Below are 17,027 nucleotides of genomic sequence, written 5' to 3' on the forward strand. Positions count from 1 at the left end.
TAAGTTATAAAGACCATATTATGGCTTTTAAAGATTTATCACCAGAGGTTTCTCAGACTGACAAAAGGGAGATTATGCCATCTAACTCTCCCCATGTGTCAGAACCTATAACTCCTGCTCAAGTGACACCACGTACATCTGGCGCGTCCACTGCGTTTACTTTACAGGACATGGCGGCAGTTATGAATCATACTCTCACAGAGGTATTGTCCAAACTGCCAGGGTTACAAGGAAAGCGAGACAGCTCTGGGGCTAGAATAAATACAGAGCTCTCTGATGCTTTAGTAGCTATGTCTGATATACCCTCACAATGTACAGAAGCCGAAGCAGGAGAGCTTCTATCTGTGGGTGACATTTCTGATTCAGGGAAGGCGTTACTTCAGTCTGACTCTGAAATTACAGCATTTAAATTTAAGCTTGAACACCTCCGCGTGTTGCTCAGGGAGGTTTTAGCGACTCTGGATGACTGTGACACCATTGTAGTCCCAGAGAAGTTGTGTAAAATGGACAAATACTTTGCTGTGCCTGTTTACACTGATGTTTTTCCAATCCCTCAGAGGTTTTCAGAAATTATTACGAAGGAATGGGATAGACCAGGTGTACCGTTCTCTCCCCCTCCTGCCTTTAAGAAGATGTTTCCCATAGATGCCGCTACACGGGACTCGTGGCAGACGGTCCCTAAGGTGGAGGGAGCAGTCTCTACCCTAACTAAACGTACAACTATTCCCATCGAGGACAGTTGTGCTTTCCTAGATCCAATGGATAAAAAACTAGAGGGTTTCATTAAGAAAATCTTTATACAACAAGGTTTTATTCTCCAGCCTCTTGCATGCATTGCCCCAGTCACTGCTGCAGCGGCTTTCTGGTTCAAGTCTCTTGAAGAGGCTCTACAGGTGGAGACCCCATTGGATGATATCCTAGACAGGCTTAAAACTCTTAAACTAGCCAATTCATTTATTTCTGACGCCGTTTTTCATTTAACAAAGCTAACAGCTAAGAATTCAGGTTTTGCCATTCAGGCGCGTAGGGCGCTATGGCTTAAATCCTGGTCAGCTGACGTTACTTCAAAGTCTAAGCTTCTTAACATCCCCTTCAAAGGGCAGACCCTATTCGGGCCTGGATTGAAGGAGATCATTTCTGATATTACTGGAGGAAAAGGCCACACCCTTCCCCAGGATAGGTCCAACAAATCAAGGACCAAACAGACCAATTTTCGTTCCTTTCGAAACTTCAAGAGTGGCGCAGCTTCAACTTCCTCTGCTGCAAAACAAGAAAAATTTTTTGCCCAGTCCAAGCCAGTCTGGAGACCTAATCAGGCTTGGAACAAGGGAAAGCAGGCCAATAAAACCTGCTGCTGCCTCTAAGACAGCATGAAGGAGTAGCCCCCGATCCGGGACCGGATCTAGTGGGGGGCAGACTTTCTCTCTTCGCCCAGGCTTGGGCAAGAGATGTCCAGGATCCCTGGGCTCTGGAGATTGTTTCCCAGGGATATTTTCTGGATTTCAAAGCCTCGTCTCCAAAAGGGAGATTTCATCTCTCACAATTATCTGCAAACCAGATAAAGAGAGAGGCATTCTTACGTTGTGTTCAAGACCTTCTGGTCATGGTAGTGATCCACCCAGTTCCAAGGGAGGAACAGGGGCAGGGATTCTATTCAAATCTGTTCATAGTTCCCAAAAAAAAGAGGGAACTTTCAGACCAATCTTGGATCTCAAGATCCTAAACAAATTTCTCAGGGTCCCATCCTTCAAGATGGAGACTATTCGAACCATCCTACCTTTGATCCAGGAGGGTCAATATACGACTACTGTGGATCTAAAGGATGCTTATCTCCACATTCCGATACACAGAGATCATCATCGGTTTCTCAGGTTTGCCTTCCTAGACAGGCATTACCAGTTTGTGGCTCTTCCCTTCGGGTTAGCCACGGCACCAAGAATCTTTACGAAGGTTCTAGGGTCCCTACTGGCAGTTCTAAGGCATCGAGGCATAGCGGTGGCTCCTTACCTAGACAACATTCTGATACAGGCGTCGACTTTTCAAATCGCCAAGTCCCATACGGACATTGTTCTGGCATTCCTGAGGTCTCACGGGTGGAAGGTGAACGAAGAAAAGAGTTCTCTCTCCCCTCTCACAAGAGTTTCCTTCCTAGGAACTCTGATAGATTCAGTAGAAATGAAGATTTTTCTGACAGAAGTCAGGTTGTCAAAGCTTCTAACCTCCTGCCGTGCTCTTTATTCCACTTCTCAGCCATCAGTGGCTCAGTGTATGGAAGTAATCGGCTTAATGGTAGCGGCAATGGACATAGTTCCGTTTGCCCGCATACATCTCAGACCGCTGCAACTTTGCATGCTCAGTCAGTGGAATGGGGATTACACAGATTTGTCCCCACTGCTAAATCTGGATCAGGATACCAGGGATTCTCTTCTCTGGTGGCTATCTCTGGTCCATCTGTCCAGGGGAATGAGCTTCCGCAGGCCAGAATGGACTATAGTGACGACAGATGCCAGCCTTCTGGGCTGGGGCGCAGTCTGGAACTCCCTGAAGGCTCAGGGCTCGTGGTCTCAGGAGGAAGCCCTCCTTCCGATAAACATTCTGGAACTAAGCGATATTCAATGCTCTCCAGGCTTGGCCTCAGCTAGCAGAGGTCAGATTCATCAGATTTCAGTCAGACAATATCACGACTGTGGCCTATATCAACCATCAGGGGGGGGGAACAAGAAGCCCCCTGGCAATGTTGGAGGTTTCAAAGATAATTCTATGGGCAGAGGTTCACTCTTGCCATCTTTCAGCTATCCATATCCCAAGAGTAGAGAACTGGGAGGCTGATTTTTTTAAGTCAGCAGACTGTTCATCCGGGGGAGTGGGAGCTCCATCCGGAGGTATTTGCCCAGTTGATTCAACTATGGGGCAAACCAGAACTAAATCTCATGGCGTCTCGTCAGAACGCCAAGCTTCCTCGTTACGGGTCCAGGGACCCCAAGGCAGCGCTGATAGATGCTCTAGCAGCGCCCTTGTCCTTCAGCCTGGCTTATGTGTTTCCACCGTTTCCTCTGCTCCCTCGGCTGATTGCCAAGATCAAGCAGGAGAGAGCTTCAGTGATTTTGATAGCTCCTGCGTGGCCACGCAGGACTTGGTATGCAGATCTGGTGGACATGTCATCCTTTCCACCATGGACTCTGCCGCTAAGGCAGGACCTTCTACTTCAAGGTCCATTCAAACATCCAAATCTAATTTCTCTGCGTCTGACTGCTTGGAGATTGAATGCTTGATTCTATCGAAGCGTGGTTTTTCCGAATCGATCATTGATACCTTAATTCAGGCTCGAAAGCCTGTCACCAGGAAAATCTATCATAAGATATGGTGTAAATATCTTCACTGGTGTGAATGCAAGGGTTACTCATGGAGTAAAGTCAGGATTCCTAGAATCTTATCCTTTCTCCAAGAAGGATTGGAGAAAGGCTTATCTGCTAGTTCCTTAAAGGGACAGATTTCTGCTCTGTCTATTCTTTTGCACAAACGTCTGGCTGAGGTTCCAGACGTTCAGGCGTTTTGTCAGGCTTTAGTTAGAATCAAGCCTGTGTTTAAACCTGTTACTCCGCCATGGAGTTTAAATTTAGTTCTTAAAGTTCTTCAAGGAGTTCCGTTTGAACCTTTGCATTCCATAGATATTAAGCTTTTATCTTGGAAAGTTCTGTTTTTAGTAGCTATCTCCTCGGCTCGAAGAGTTTCAGAGTTATCTGCTTTACAGTGTGATTCCCCTTATCTGATTTTCCATGCAGATAAGGTAGTTTTGCGTACCAGACCTGGGTTTCTTCCTAAGGTAGTATCTAATAAGAACATCAATCAGGAGATTGTTGTTCCTTCATTATGTCCTAATCCTTCCTCAAAGAAGGAACGTCTTTTAAACAACCTTGATGTGGTTTGTGCTTTAAAGTTTTATTTACAAGCTACGAAGGATTTTCGTCAAACATCTGCTTTGTTTGTTGTCTACTCTGGACAGGAGAGGCCAAAAGGCTTCGGCAACTTCTTTCTATTTGGCTGAGAAGCATAATCTGCTTAGCTTATGAGACTGCTGGCCAGCAGCCTCCTGAAAGAATTACAGCTCATTCCACTAGAGCGGTGGCTTCCACATGGGCTTTTAAAAATGAGGCCTCTGTTGAACAGATTTGTAAGGCGGCGACTTGGTCTGCGCTTCACACTTTTTCTAAATTCTACAAATTCAATACTTTTGCTTCTTCGGAGGCTATTTTTGGGAGAAAGGTCTTACAGGCAGTGGTGCCCTCCGTTTAAGTGCCTGCCTTGTCCCTCCCTTCATCCGTGTCCTAAAGCTTTGGTATTGGTATCCCACAAGTAATGAATGAACCCGTGGACTGGATACACCTTTACAAGAGAAAACATAATTTATGCTTGCCTGATAAATTTATTTATCTTGTGGTGTATCCAGTCCACTGCCCGCCCTGTCATTTTTAGGCAGGTGTTTTTTATTTTTAAACTACAGTCACCACTGCACCCTATAGTTTCTCCTCTTTTCTTGCTTGTCTTCGGTCGAATGACTGGGGTAGCAGTTAGGGGAGGAGCTATATAGACAGCTCTGCTGTGAGTGTCCTCTTGCAACTTCCTGTTGGGAAGGAGAATATCCCACAAGTAATGGATGAACCCGTGGACTGGATACACCACAAGAGAAATAAATTTATCAGGTAAGCATAAATTTAGTTTTTACCTCTGTAATTACCTTGTATCTAAGCCTCTGCAGACTGCCCTCTTATTTTAGTTCATCTGACAGACTTGCATTTTAGCCAATCAGTACTCACTTCTCTGTAAAATTCATGTGCGTGAGCTCAATGTTATCTATGTGAAACACACAAACTAATGCCCTCTAGTGGTCAAAGACTGTCAAAATGCTTTCAGATTAGATGCAGCCTTCAAGGTCTATGAAATTAGCCTATGAACCTCCTAGCTTTAGCTTTCAACTAAGAATACCAAGAGAACACAGCAAAATTGGTGATACAAGTAAATAGGAAAGTTGTTTAAAATTACATGCCCTATTTGAATCATGAAAGTTTTTTTTGGACTTGACTGTCCCTTTTAATAACCATGTTTACTAATCAGCTGATTATTTTACTTGTGCTACGGTTCAGATATCTTGAAAATCTGGCCCCTTTGGGAGACTTGAGGACAGGTTTGAAAATACCTGTATTAGATTCATTGTGCATTCCCTAAGAATGTGGGACAAATTAAAACATTTATTGTTACATTCATTCTGTATATCCCCTTTCCAAAGGGTGTTGGTTCTTCATTGGTGAATATAGATATAATATATAGATATATAATGTGTGTTTGTGTGTAAATCTTTTTTTTATTTTAATTATATATATATTTTTTTTTAAATTTCCAGGGTATAGTTGACAGTGTCCAGTTCTCAAACAGAGGAGAAAGGTGTGTAGATTATGTTTCTTAAAGGGATAGAAAGGTCCAACATTAAATGTGCATAAGGTGCATTTTGACTTGAAATAGAAGCGTTTCTGCAATAAACTTCCATTAGCAAAAAATGCTACTAGTTAAAGTTATTACTGTTTTTCATTGGCATACGCAGATATTCATTGAAGGACCCTGCACCAGTATTCAAAAACTTCACCTTCTCAGAGAGTCAGGAGTGACTTGTATGACGCAAATGAAGTCTACAAAAGCAATACACACCAGCACCAGCTCTCTGAGCAAGCATAGTGTTTGAATACTGGTGCACAGGCCCTCACACGATATGTGCGTATACTGCAGAAAAACAGTAATATTGCAAACCTGTTTCTATTTCAAATTGAAATGCACCCATGCATATTTTAGTTTTGACCTTTCTTTCCCTTTAATTCTATATTGAAAATTATAGTTCTTAATAAATGACATAAGAATGAGTAACTGTTTTGTTTGTCCAGGTTTATAAGTGGAAGCACCGATGGAACAGCGAGAATATGGTATTTTAAACAGGAATGGAAAAGTATTGTGCTTGATATGACTACACAGCTGGCTGATGGGTAAATACTTTTTTTTTTCCCCCTTGACTTTTGCCTTTTCATAATAACCACTGTCTATAAACTGTATGAAATCTTAAAGGGATAGTCTAGTCAAAATTAAACTTTCATGATTCAGATAGAGCAACTATTTTAAGCAACTTTGTAATTTACTCCTATTATCAAATTTTCTTTTTTTTTCTTGCTATCTTTATTTGAAAAAGCAAGAATGTAAGCATAGCAGACCTGGGCAGCACTTTCTGATTGCTGTCTAAATGTAGCCACCAATCAGCAAGCGCTACCCAGGTGCTGAACCAAAAATGGCTGGGCTCCTAGGCTTGCATTCAAATAAAGATAGCAAGAGAACGAAGAAAAATTGAAAATAGGAGTAAATTAGAAAGTTGCTTAAAATTGCTGCTTTATCTGAATCATAAAAGTTTAATTTTGACTAGACTATCCCTTTAAGAGTATTAACCATTTAATGAGAGGGTTAACTTTTCTACATCAGAACAACGTTCCGATGTTGACTAATTGAAATCCCGCTATCGTGCACGTGATTGTAAGATTTCAATGATGGAGTCGGGGCATCCCTATGAAGCTAGGCACGGCTTCCAGACCACAATCCCATCCAGGAAGCGTTGGCTTCAGGACAGCCAAACGGCTCGGTCATTCTTTTCCGCCTAATGGCTCTAAAGCCCAGCACGGTTAGGATGGAATAGAACGCTGCAGCGACGTTAAAAGGTTTAAAACTGTAACGTGGAATTTGCAAATTTAAAATTTATGAAAGATATGAATTCCCATATTCTGTGATTCCCACACTCCAGTTCAGATGGGCATTTTAAAGTGAGTGAGACTGAGTGTTTATTTTTGACATTTTCTGTTATTTTGAGATACATTATGCACAGTTTACTAGAGATTTAACTTCCAATTAAATGGTTGTGATATGCAGATCACCATTGATATTCATCTCCAATTCTCACATTATTCAAAATAGATAAACATCAACCAGCAAATTGTTGCAAAAAGCAGTGGACTGGTTTCTCACAAAAGTAAATTTGAAAATAGAAGTGAGTTTAGAAGTGTCTTAAAATTATATGCTCTATCTGAATCATACAAATTTAATTTTGAGTTTCCTATCTCTTTAACTACTGAATGACTTAAAGTACTGGAATATTGGGTGTTGAAGAAATCGATGATATTATACAATTGAGTATTCAAAATTAAGTTTATATACATAGAATATCTTTTCCATCTAATACAAGGAGAGTCCATGGCTTAATTAATTACTTGTGGGAAATACAGAACCTGGCTGCCAGAAGGAGGCAAATTCATCCCAGCCAAAGGCTTAAATACCTCCACCACTCCCCTCATCCCCCAGTCATTCTTTGCCTTTCGTCACAGGAGGTTGGCAGAGAAGTGTCAGAAGAATTCAAAGTAGTCTCTTATAGAGAGTAGTACTCTTCGAGATGGGACTGAAGTTTTAAGTAATCCTGTCAGCCTCTCAGTGAGAGCATAGATGAAAGTTAGAGTCCGGAGATGCAGGGAGATTTTCTGCGAAACCATCCTAACTCATATTAACAGCTCCTTAAGCAATCAGCGTTGACGAGTTTCGCTGCCTGCTTTCTTTACTCAAGTCCATGTCAGGAGCGCTACACACTGTCAAACTTGAGAGGCCGTGTTCCTGTTCCGCGGCGTAGATTCTGGTAAGATTGTTTCATTTTTTATATATGTAATGATAACGCAAGAAGACAAGTCTCAGTGTGGCTCCTTTCTTTTGCATGATGTATCGAGTCCACGGATTCATCCTAACTTGTGGGATATTGTCCTTCCTGACAGGAAGTAGCAAAGATAGCACCACAGCAGAGCTGTCTATATAGCTCCCCCCTTAACTCCACCCCCCAGTCATTCTCTTTGCTGTCTCTAAGCAGGAAGAGTAAAGAGAAGAGGTGTTAAACTGTTAGTTTCTTTCATGTAATTAGCAAGAGTCCATGAGCTAGTGACGTATGGGATATACATTCCTACCAGGAGGGGCAAAGTTTCCCAAACCTCAAAATGCCTATAAATACACCCCTCACCACACCCACAAATCAGTTTTACAAACTTTGCCTCCTATGGAGGTGGTGAAGTAAGTTTGTGCTAGATTCTACGTTGATATGCGCTCCGCAGCAGGTTGGAGCCCGGTTTTCCTCTCAGCGTGCAGTGAATGTCAGAGGGATGTGAGGAGAGTATTGCCTATTTGAATTCAATGATCTCCTTCTACGGGGTCTATTTCATAGGTTCTCTGTTATCGGTCGTAGAGATTCATCTCTTACCTCCCTTTTCAGATCGACGATATACTCTTATATATACCATTACCTCTACTGATTCTCGTTTCAGTACTGGTTTGGCTTTCTACAACATGTAGATGAGTGTCCTGGGGTAAGTAAGTCTTATTTTCTGTGACACTCTAAGCTATGGTTGGGCACTTTTTTATAAAGTTCTAAATATATGTATTCAAACATTTATTTGCCTTGACTCAGGATGTTCAACATTCCTTATTTCAGACAGTCAGTTTCATATTTGGGATAATGCATATGAATCAATCAATTTGTTTCTTACCTTAAAATTTGACTTTTTCCCTGTGGGCTGTTAGGCTCGCGGGGGCTGAAAATGCTTCATTTTATTGCGTCATTCTTGGTGCAGACTTTTTTGGCGCAATTTTTTTTTTCTGTTTCCGGCGTCATACGTGTCGCCGGAAGTTGCGTTATTTTTGACGTTCTTTTGCTCCAAAAGTGTCGGCGTTCCGGATGTGGCGTCATTTTTGGCGCCAAAAGCATTTAGGCGCCAAATAATGTGGGTGTCATTTTTGGCGCTAAAAAAATATGGGCGTCACTATTGTCTCCACATTATTTAAGTCTCATTATTTATTGCTTCTGGTTGCTAGAAGCTTGTTCACTGGCATTTTTTCCCATTCCTGAAACTGTCATTTAAGGAATTTGATCAATTTTGCTTTATATGTTGTTTTTTCTATTACATATTGCAAGATGTCCCACGTTGAAACTGAGTCAGAAGATACTTCTGGAAAATCGCTGCCTGGTGCTGGAGCTACCAAAGCTAAGTGTATCTGCTGTAAACTTATGGTATCTGTTCCTCCAGCTGTTGTTTGTACTGTTTGTCATGACAAACTTGTAAATACAGATAATATTTCCTTTAGTACTGTTACATTACCTGTTGCTGTTCCGTCAACATCTAATACTCAGAGTGTTCCTGATAACATAAGAGATTTTGTTTCTAAATCCATTAAGAAGGCTATGTCTGTTATTCCTCCTTCTAGTAAACGTAAAAAGTCTTTTAAAAATGAATTTTTAAATGAACATCATCATTCTGATAATGGTTCTTCTGGTTCAGAGGATTCTGTCTCAGAAGTTGATGCTGATAAATCTTCATATTTATTTAAAATGGAATTTATTCATTCTTTACTTAAAGAAGTCCTAATTGCATTAGAAATTGAGGATTCTGGTCATCTTGATACTAAATCTAAACGTTTAGATAAGGTTTTTAAATCTCCTGTAGTTATTCCAGAAGTTTTTCCTGTCCCTGGTGCTATTTCTGAAGTAATTTCCAGGGAATGGGATAATTTGGGTAATTAATTTACTCCTTCTAATCGTTTTAAGCAATTATATCCTGTGCCATCTGACAGATTAGAGTTTTGGGACAAAATCCCTAAGGTTGATGGGGCTGTCTCTACTCTTGCTAAGCGTACTACTATTCCTACGGCAGATGGTACTTCCTTTAAGGATCCTTTAGATAGGAAAATTGAATCCTTTCTAAGAAAAGCTTACTTGTGTTCAGGTAATCTTCTTAGACCTGCTATATCTTTAGCGGATGTTGCTGCAGCTTCAACTTTTTGGTTAGAAGCTTTAGCGCAACAAGTAACAGATCATAATTCTCATAGCATTATTATTCTTCTTCAACATGCTAATAATTTTATTTATGATGCCATCTTTGATATCATTAGAGTTAATGTCAGGTATATGTCTCTAGCTATTTTAGCTAGAAGAGCTTTATGGCTTAAAACTTGGAATGCTGATATGTCTTCTAAGTCTACTCTGCTTTCCCTTTCTTTCCAGGGTAATAAATTGTTTGGTTCTCAGTTGGATTCTATTATCTCAACTGTTACTGGAGGGAAAGGAACTTTTTTACCACAGGATAAAAAATCTAAAGGTAAATTTAGGTCTAATAATCGTTTTCGTTCCTTTCGTCACAACAAGGAACAAAAGCCTGATCCTTCATCCTCAGGAGCGGTATCAGTTTGGAAACCATCTCCAGTCTGGAATAAATCCAAGCCTTTTAGAAAATCAAAGCCAGCTCCTAAGTCCACATGAAGGTGCGGCCCTCATTCCAGCTCAGCTGGTAGGGGGCAGATTACGTTTTTTCAAAGAAATTTGGATCAATTCCGTTCACAATCTTTGGATTCAGAACATTGTTTCAGAAGGGTACAGAATCGGCTTCAAGATAAGGCCTCCTGCAAAGAGATTTTTTCTTTCCCGTGTCCCAGTAAACCCAGGGAAGGCTCAAGCATTTATGAAATGTGTTTCAGATCTAGAGTTGGCTGGAGTAATTATGCCAGTTCCAGTTCTGGAACAGGGACTGGGGTTTTATTCAAATCTCTTCATTGTACCAAAGAAGGAGAATTCCTTCAGACCAGTTCTGGATCTAAAAATATTGAATCGTTATGTAAGGATACCAACATTCAAAATGGTAACTATAAGGACTATCCTGCCTTTTGTTCAGCAAGGGCATTATATGTCTACAATAGATTTACAGGATGCATATCTGCATATTCAGATTCATCCAGATCACTATCAGTTTCTGAGATTCTCTTTCCTAGACAAGCATTACCAGTTTGTGGCTCTGCCGTTTGGCCTAGCTACAGCTCCAAGAATTTTTACAAAGGTTCTCGGTGCCCTTCTGTCTGTAATCAGAGAACAGGGTATTGTGGTATTTCCTTATTTGGACGATATCTTGGTACTTGCTCAGTCTTCACATTTAGCAGAATCTCATACGAATCGACTTGTGTTGTTTCTTCAACATCATGGTTGGAGGATCAATTTACCAAAAAGTTCATTGATTCCTCAGACACAGGTAACCTTTTTAGGTTTCCAGATAGAGTTAGTGTCCATGACTCTATCTTTGACAGACAAGAGACGTCTAAAATTGATATCAGCTTGTCGAAACCTTCAGTCACAATCATTCCCTTCGGTAGCCTTATGCATGGAAATTCTAGGTCTCATGACTGCTGCATCGGACGCGATCCCCTTTGCTCGTTTTCACATGCGACCTCTTCAGCTCTGTATGCTGAACCAGTGGTGCAGGGATTACTCAAAGATATCTCAATTAATATCTTTAAAACCGATTGTACGACACTCTCTGACGTGGTGGACAGATCACCATCGTTTAGTTCAGGGGGCTTATTTTGTTCTTCCGACCTGGACTGTAATTTCAACAGATGCAAGTCTTACAGGTTGGGGAGCTGTGTGGGGGTCTTTGACAGCACAAGGGGTTTGGGAATCTCAGGAGGTGACATTACCGATCAATATTTTGGAACTCCGTGCAATTTTCAGAGCTCTTCAGTCATGGCCTCTTCTAAAGAGAGAATCGTTCATTTGTTTTCAGACAGACAATGTCACAACTGTGGCATACATCAATCATCAAGGAGGGCTATGAAAGAAGTATCTCGAATTCTGGTATGGGCGGAATCCAGCTCCTGTCTAGTTTCTGCGGTTCATATCCCAGGTATAGACAATTGGGAAGCGGATTATCTCAGTCGCCAAACGTTACATCCGGGCGAATGGTCTCAACTCCCAGAGGTATTTCTTCAGATTGTTCAAATGTGGGGACTTCCAGAAATAGATCTGATGGCCTCTCATCTAAACAAGAAACTTCCCAGGTATCTGTCCAGATCCAGGGATCCTCAAGCGGAAGCAGTGGATGCATTGTCACTTCCTTGGAAGTATCATCCTGCCTATATCTTTCCGCCTCTAGTTCTTCTTCCAAGAGTAATCTCCAAGATTCTGAAGGAATGCTTGTTTGTTCTGCTGGTAGCTCCAGCATGGCCTCACAGGTTTTGGTATGCGGATCTTGTCCGGATGGCCTCTTGCCAACCGTGGACTCTTCCGTTAAGGCCAGACTTTCTGTCGCAAGGTCCTTTTTTCCATCAGGATCTCAAATCCTTAAATTTAAAGGTATGGAGATTGAACGCTTGATTCTTAGTCAAAGAGGTTTCTCTGACTCTGTGATTAATACTATGTTACAGGCTCGTAAATCTGTATCTAGGGAGATATTTTATAGAGTCTGGAAGACTTATATTTCTTGGTGTCTTTCTCATCATTTTTCCTGGCATTCTTTTAGAATTCCGAGAATATTAGTTTCTTCAGGATGGTTTGGATAAAGGTTTGTCTGCAAGTTCCTTGAAAGGACAAATCTCTGCTCTTTCTGTTCTTTTTCACAGAAAGATTGCTAATCTTCCTGATATTCATTGTTTTGTACAAGCTTTGGTTCGTATAAAACCTGTCATTAAGTCAATTTCTCCTCCTTGGAGTTTGAATTTGGTTCTGGGGGCTCTTCAAGCTCCTCCGTTTGAACCTATGCATTCATTGGACATTAAATTACTTTCTTGGAAAGTTTTGTTCCTTTTGGCCATCTCTTCTGCCAGAAGAGTTTCTGAATTATCTGCTCTTTCTTGTGAGTCTCCTTTTCTGATTTTTCACCAGGATAAGGCGGTGTTGCGAACTTCTTTTCAATTTTTACCTAAGGTTGTGAATTCCAACAACATTAGTAGAGAAATTGTGGTTCCTTCATTATGTCCTAATCCTAAGAATTCTAAGGAGAAATCATTGCATTCTTTGGATGTAGTTAGGGCTTTGAAATATTATGTTGAAGCTACTAAGAATTTCCGAAAGACTTCTAGTCTTTGTTATCTTTTCCGGTTCTAGGAAAGGTCAGAAGGCCTCTGCCATTTCTTTGGCATCTTGGTTGAAATCTTTAATTCATCATGCTTATGTCGAGTCGGGTAGAACTCCGCCTCAAAGGATTACAGCTCATTCTACTAGGTCAGTTTCTAATTCCTGGGCGTCTAGGAATGAAGCTTCGGTTGATCAGATTTGCAAAGCAGCAACTTGGTCTTCTTTGCATACTTTTACTAAATTCTATCATTTTGATGTGTTTTCTTCTTCTGAAGCTGTCTTTGGTAGAAAAGTACTTCAGGCAGCTGTTTCAGTTTGAATCTTCTGCTTATATTTTCAGTTTTTTTCTTTATAAGATTTAAACTTTATTTTGGGTGTGGATTTTTTTCAGCGAAATTGGCTGTCTTTATTTCTTCTGTTAAGTGTGATCAGTCCACGGGTCATCATTACTTGTGGGATATTAACTGCTCCCCTACAGGAAGTGCAAGAGGATTCACCCAGCAGAGTTGCTATATAGCTCCTCCCCTCTACGTCACCTCCAGTCATTCTCTTGCACCCAACGACTAGATAGGATGTGTGAGAGGACTATGGTGATATATTTAGTTTTTATATCTTCAATCAAAAGTTTGTTATTTTATAATAGCACCGGAGTGTGTTATTCCTTCTCTGGTAGAATTTGAAGAAGAATCTACCTGAGTTTTTCTATGATTTTAGCCGGAGTAGTTAAGATCATATTGCTGTTTCTCGGCCATCTGAGGAGTGAGGTAAACTTCAGATCAGGGGACAGCAGGCAGATTAATCTGCAAAGAGGTATGTAGCAGTTTATTATTTTCTGACATGGAATTGATGAGAAAATCCTGCCATACCGTTATAATGTAAACTCAGCCTTGAATGCAGTAGATGTAGCTGATATCAGGCTGTCATGTATGTATATTTTACACTTCAGTTTTCTGGGAAATGGTACTTCTCTGGCTTTTAAACTGTATACATAGTCTTAACCTATTTTGCAGGGACTTGCAATAGGTTTTAAATGACAATTAATTATTGAGGTAAAATGTTTTTTTGCTGGCATGTAAAAACGTTTTTTTCTCTGAGGTACTGGGTGAAAAAATGTTTTGGGCACTTTTTTTCCACTTGGCAATAGTTTTGATTTAAATTAGAGCAGTTCACTGATCTCTCTCACTGTTATGTGTGTGGGGGAGGGGCCATTTTGGTGCTTTCACTATGCATCAGAAAAACTCAGTCAGAGGTTCATTTTCTTCCTGCATGATCCGGTTCATCTCTACAGAGTTCAGGGATCTCAAGAGTCTTTTTTGAGGGAAGTAATCATACAGCAGAGCTGTGCTGATTATATTGACTGTGATATAAAAAAACGTTTATTTGTGTATTTTTTTTCTGCTGCCTGGGTTAGTTATCATTTGCTGAGGGGAACAATCCTTTGCTAAAACTGTATATTCTGACAAAGATTGATGCTATAACTTAATTATTTTATCTGTTATAATATTTTTCTGTGCTTCTTAAAGGCACAGTTCGTTTTCATATTATTTGTAAATTACTTTGAAAAGTATTTCCAAGTTGCTGTTTATTTGCTAGTGTGTTAAACATGTCTGATTCAGAGGAAGATATCTGTGCTATATGTGTTAATGCCAAAGTGGAGCCCAATAGAAATTTATGTACTAAATGTATTGATGCTACTTTAAAAAATAGTCAATCTGTACAAATTGAACATATTTCACCAAACAACGAGGGGAGAGTTATGCCGACTAACTCGCCTCACGTGTCAGTACCTGCATCTCCCGCTCAGGAGGTGCGTGATATTGTAGCGCCGAGTGCATCTGGGCGGCCATTACAAATCACATTACAAGATATGGCTACTGTTATGACTGAAGTTTTGGCTAAACTACCAGAACTAAGAGGTAAACGTGATCACTCTGGGATGAGAACAGAGTGCGCTGATAATGCAAGGGCCATGTCTGATACTGCGTCACAGTTTGCAGAACATGAAGACGGAGAGCTTCATTTCTCCAACATAGGTGTGTCCGGTCCACGGCGTCATCCTTACTTGTGGGATATTCTCTTCCCCAACAGGAAATGGCAAAGAGCCCAGCAAAGCTGGTCACATGATCCCTCCTAGGCTCCGCCTACCCCAGTCATTCTCTTTGCCGTTGTACAGGCAACATCTCCACGGAGATGGCTTAGAGTTTTTTAGTGTTTAACTGTAGTTTTTATTATTCAATCAAGAGTTTGTTATTTTAAAATAGTGCTGGTATGTACTATTTACTCTGAAACAGAAAAGAGATGAAGATTTCTGTTTGTATGAGGAAAATGATTTTAGCAACCGTTACTAAAATCCATGGCTGTTCCACACAGGACTGTTGAGAGGAATTAACTTCAGTTGGGGGAACAGTGAGCAGTCTTTTGCTGCTTGAGGTATGACACATTCTAACAAGACGATGTAATGCTGGAAGCTGTCATTTTCCCTATGGGATCCGGTAAGCCATTTTTATTCAGACAGTAAATAAGGGCTTCACAAGGGTTTATTAAGACTGTAGACATTTTCTGGGCTAAATCGATCATATTTACACATATTTAGCCTTGAGGAATCATTTAATCTGGGTATTTTTTGTAAAATAATATCGGCAGGCACTGTTTTAGACACTTTATTCTATAGGGGCTTTCCCTAATCATAGTCAGAGCCTCATTTTCGCGCCGGTATGGCGCACTTGTTTTTGAGAACAGCATGGCATGCAGCTGCATGTGTGTGGAGCTCTGATACATAGAAAAGTCTTTCTGAAGGCATCATTTGGTATCGTATTCCCCTTTGGGCTTGGTTGGGTCTCAGCAAAGCAGATTCCAGGGACTGTAAAGGGGTTAAATATAAAAACGGCTCCGGTTCCGTTATTTTAAGGGTTAAAGCTTCCAAATTTGGTGTGCAATACTTTTAAGGCTTTAAGACACTGTGGTGAAATTTTGGTGAATTTTGAACAATTCCTTCATACTTTTTCGCAATTGCAGTAATAAAGTGTGTTCAGTTTAAAATTTAAAGTGACAGTAACGGTTTTATTTTAAAACGTTTTTTGTGCTTTGTTATCAAGTTTATGCCTGTTTAACATGTCTGAACTACCAGATAGATTGTGTTCTGACTGTGGGGAAGCCAAGGTTCCTTCTCATTTAAATATATGTGATTTATGTCATAAAAAATTTAGTAAAAATGATGCCCAAGATGATTCCTCAACTGAGGGGAGTAAGCATGGTACTGCATCATCCCCTCCTTCGTCTACACCAGTCTTGCCCATACAGGAGGCCCCTAGTACATCTAGCGCGCCAATACTCCTTACTATGCAACAATTAACGGCTGTAATGGATAATTCTATCAAAAACATTTTAGCCAATATGCCCACTTATCAGCGAAAGCGCGACTGCTCTGTTTTAGAAAATACTGAAGAGCATGAGGACGCTGATGATATTGTTTCTGAAGGGCCCCTACACCAGTCTGAGGGGGCCAGGGAGGTTTTGTCTGAGGGAGAAATTTCAGATTCAGGAAAAATTTCTCAACAAGCTGAACCTGATGTGATTACTTTTAAATTTAAGTTGGAACATCTCCGCGCTCTGCTTAAGGAGGTGTTATCCAATTTGGATGATTGTGATTATCTGGTCATTCCAGAAACACTATGTAAAATGGACAAGTTCCTAGAGGCCCCGGGGCCCCCCGAAGCTTTTCCTATATCCAAGCGGGTGGCGTACATTGTTAATAAAGAATGGGACAGGCCCGGTATACCTTTCGTACCTCCCCCCATATTTAAAAAATTGTTTCCTATAGTCGACCCCAGAAAGGACTTATGGCAGACAGTCCCCAAGGTCGAGGGGGCGGTTTCTACTCTAAACAAGCGCGCCACTATACCCATAGAAGATAGTTGTGCTTTCCAAGATCCTATGGATAAAAAATTAGAAGGTTTGCTAAAAAAGATGTTTGTTCAGCAAGGTTACCTTCTACAACCAATTGCATGCATTGTCCCTGTCACTACAGCCGCGTGTTTCTGGTTCGATGAGCTAGAAAAGGCGATTATTAGTAATTCTT

At 40.8% G+C, this 17,027-nt stretch overlaps 1 protein-coding gene across 1 annotated transcript in view; it reads left to right on the forward strand.

Moving 5' to 3' along the window:
* BRWD1 (bromodomain and WD repeat domain containing 1) overlaps positions 1 to 17,027 on the forward strand; it is a gene marked incomplete in the record, with an annotated part of 1,309,461 nt that overhangs the window by 291,132 nt on the left and 1,001,302 nt on the right. Inside the window, 2 exon segments of the mRNA XM_053705925.1 lie at positions 5,399 to 5,439; positions 5,931 to 6,029. Coding sequence (XP_053561900.1) covers positions 5,399 to 5,439; positions 5,931 to 6,029 — 140 coding nt within the window.

The sequence above is a fragment of the Bombina bombina genome, chromosome 3, assembly GCF_027579735.1.
Source record: "Bombina bombina isolate aBomBom1 chromosome 3, aBomBom1.pri, whole genome shotgun sequence".
In the NCBI taxonomy this organism is placed as follows: Eukaryota; Metazoa; Chordata; class Amphibia; order Anura; family Bombinatoridae; genus Bombina; species Bombina bombina.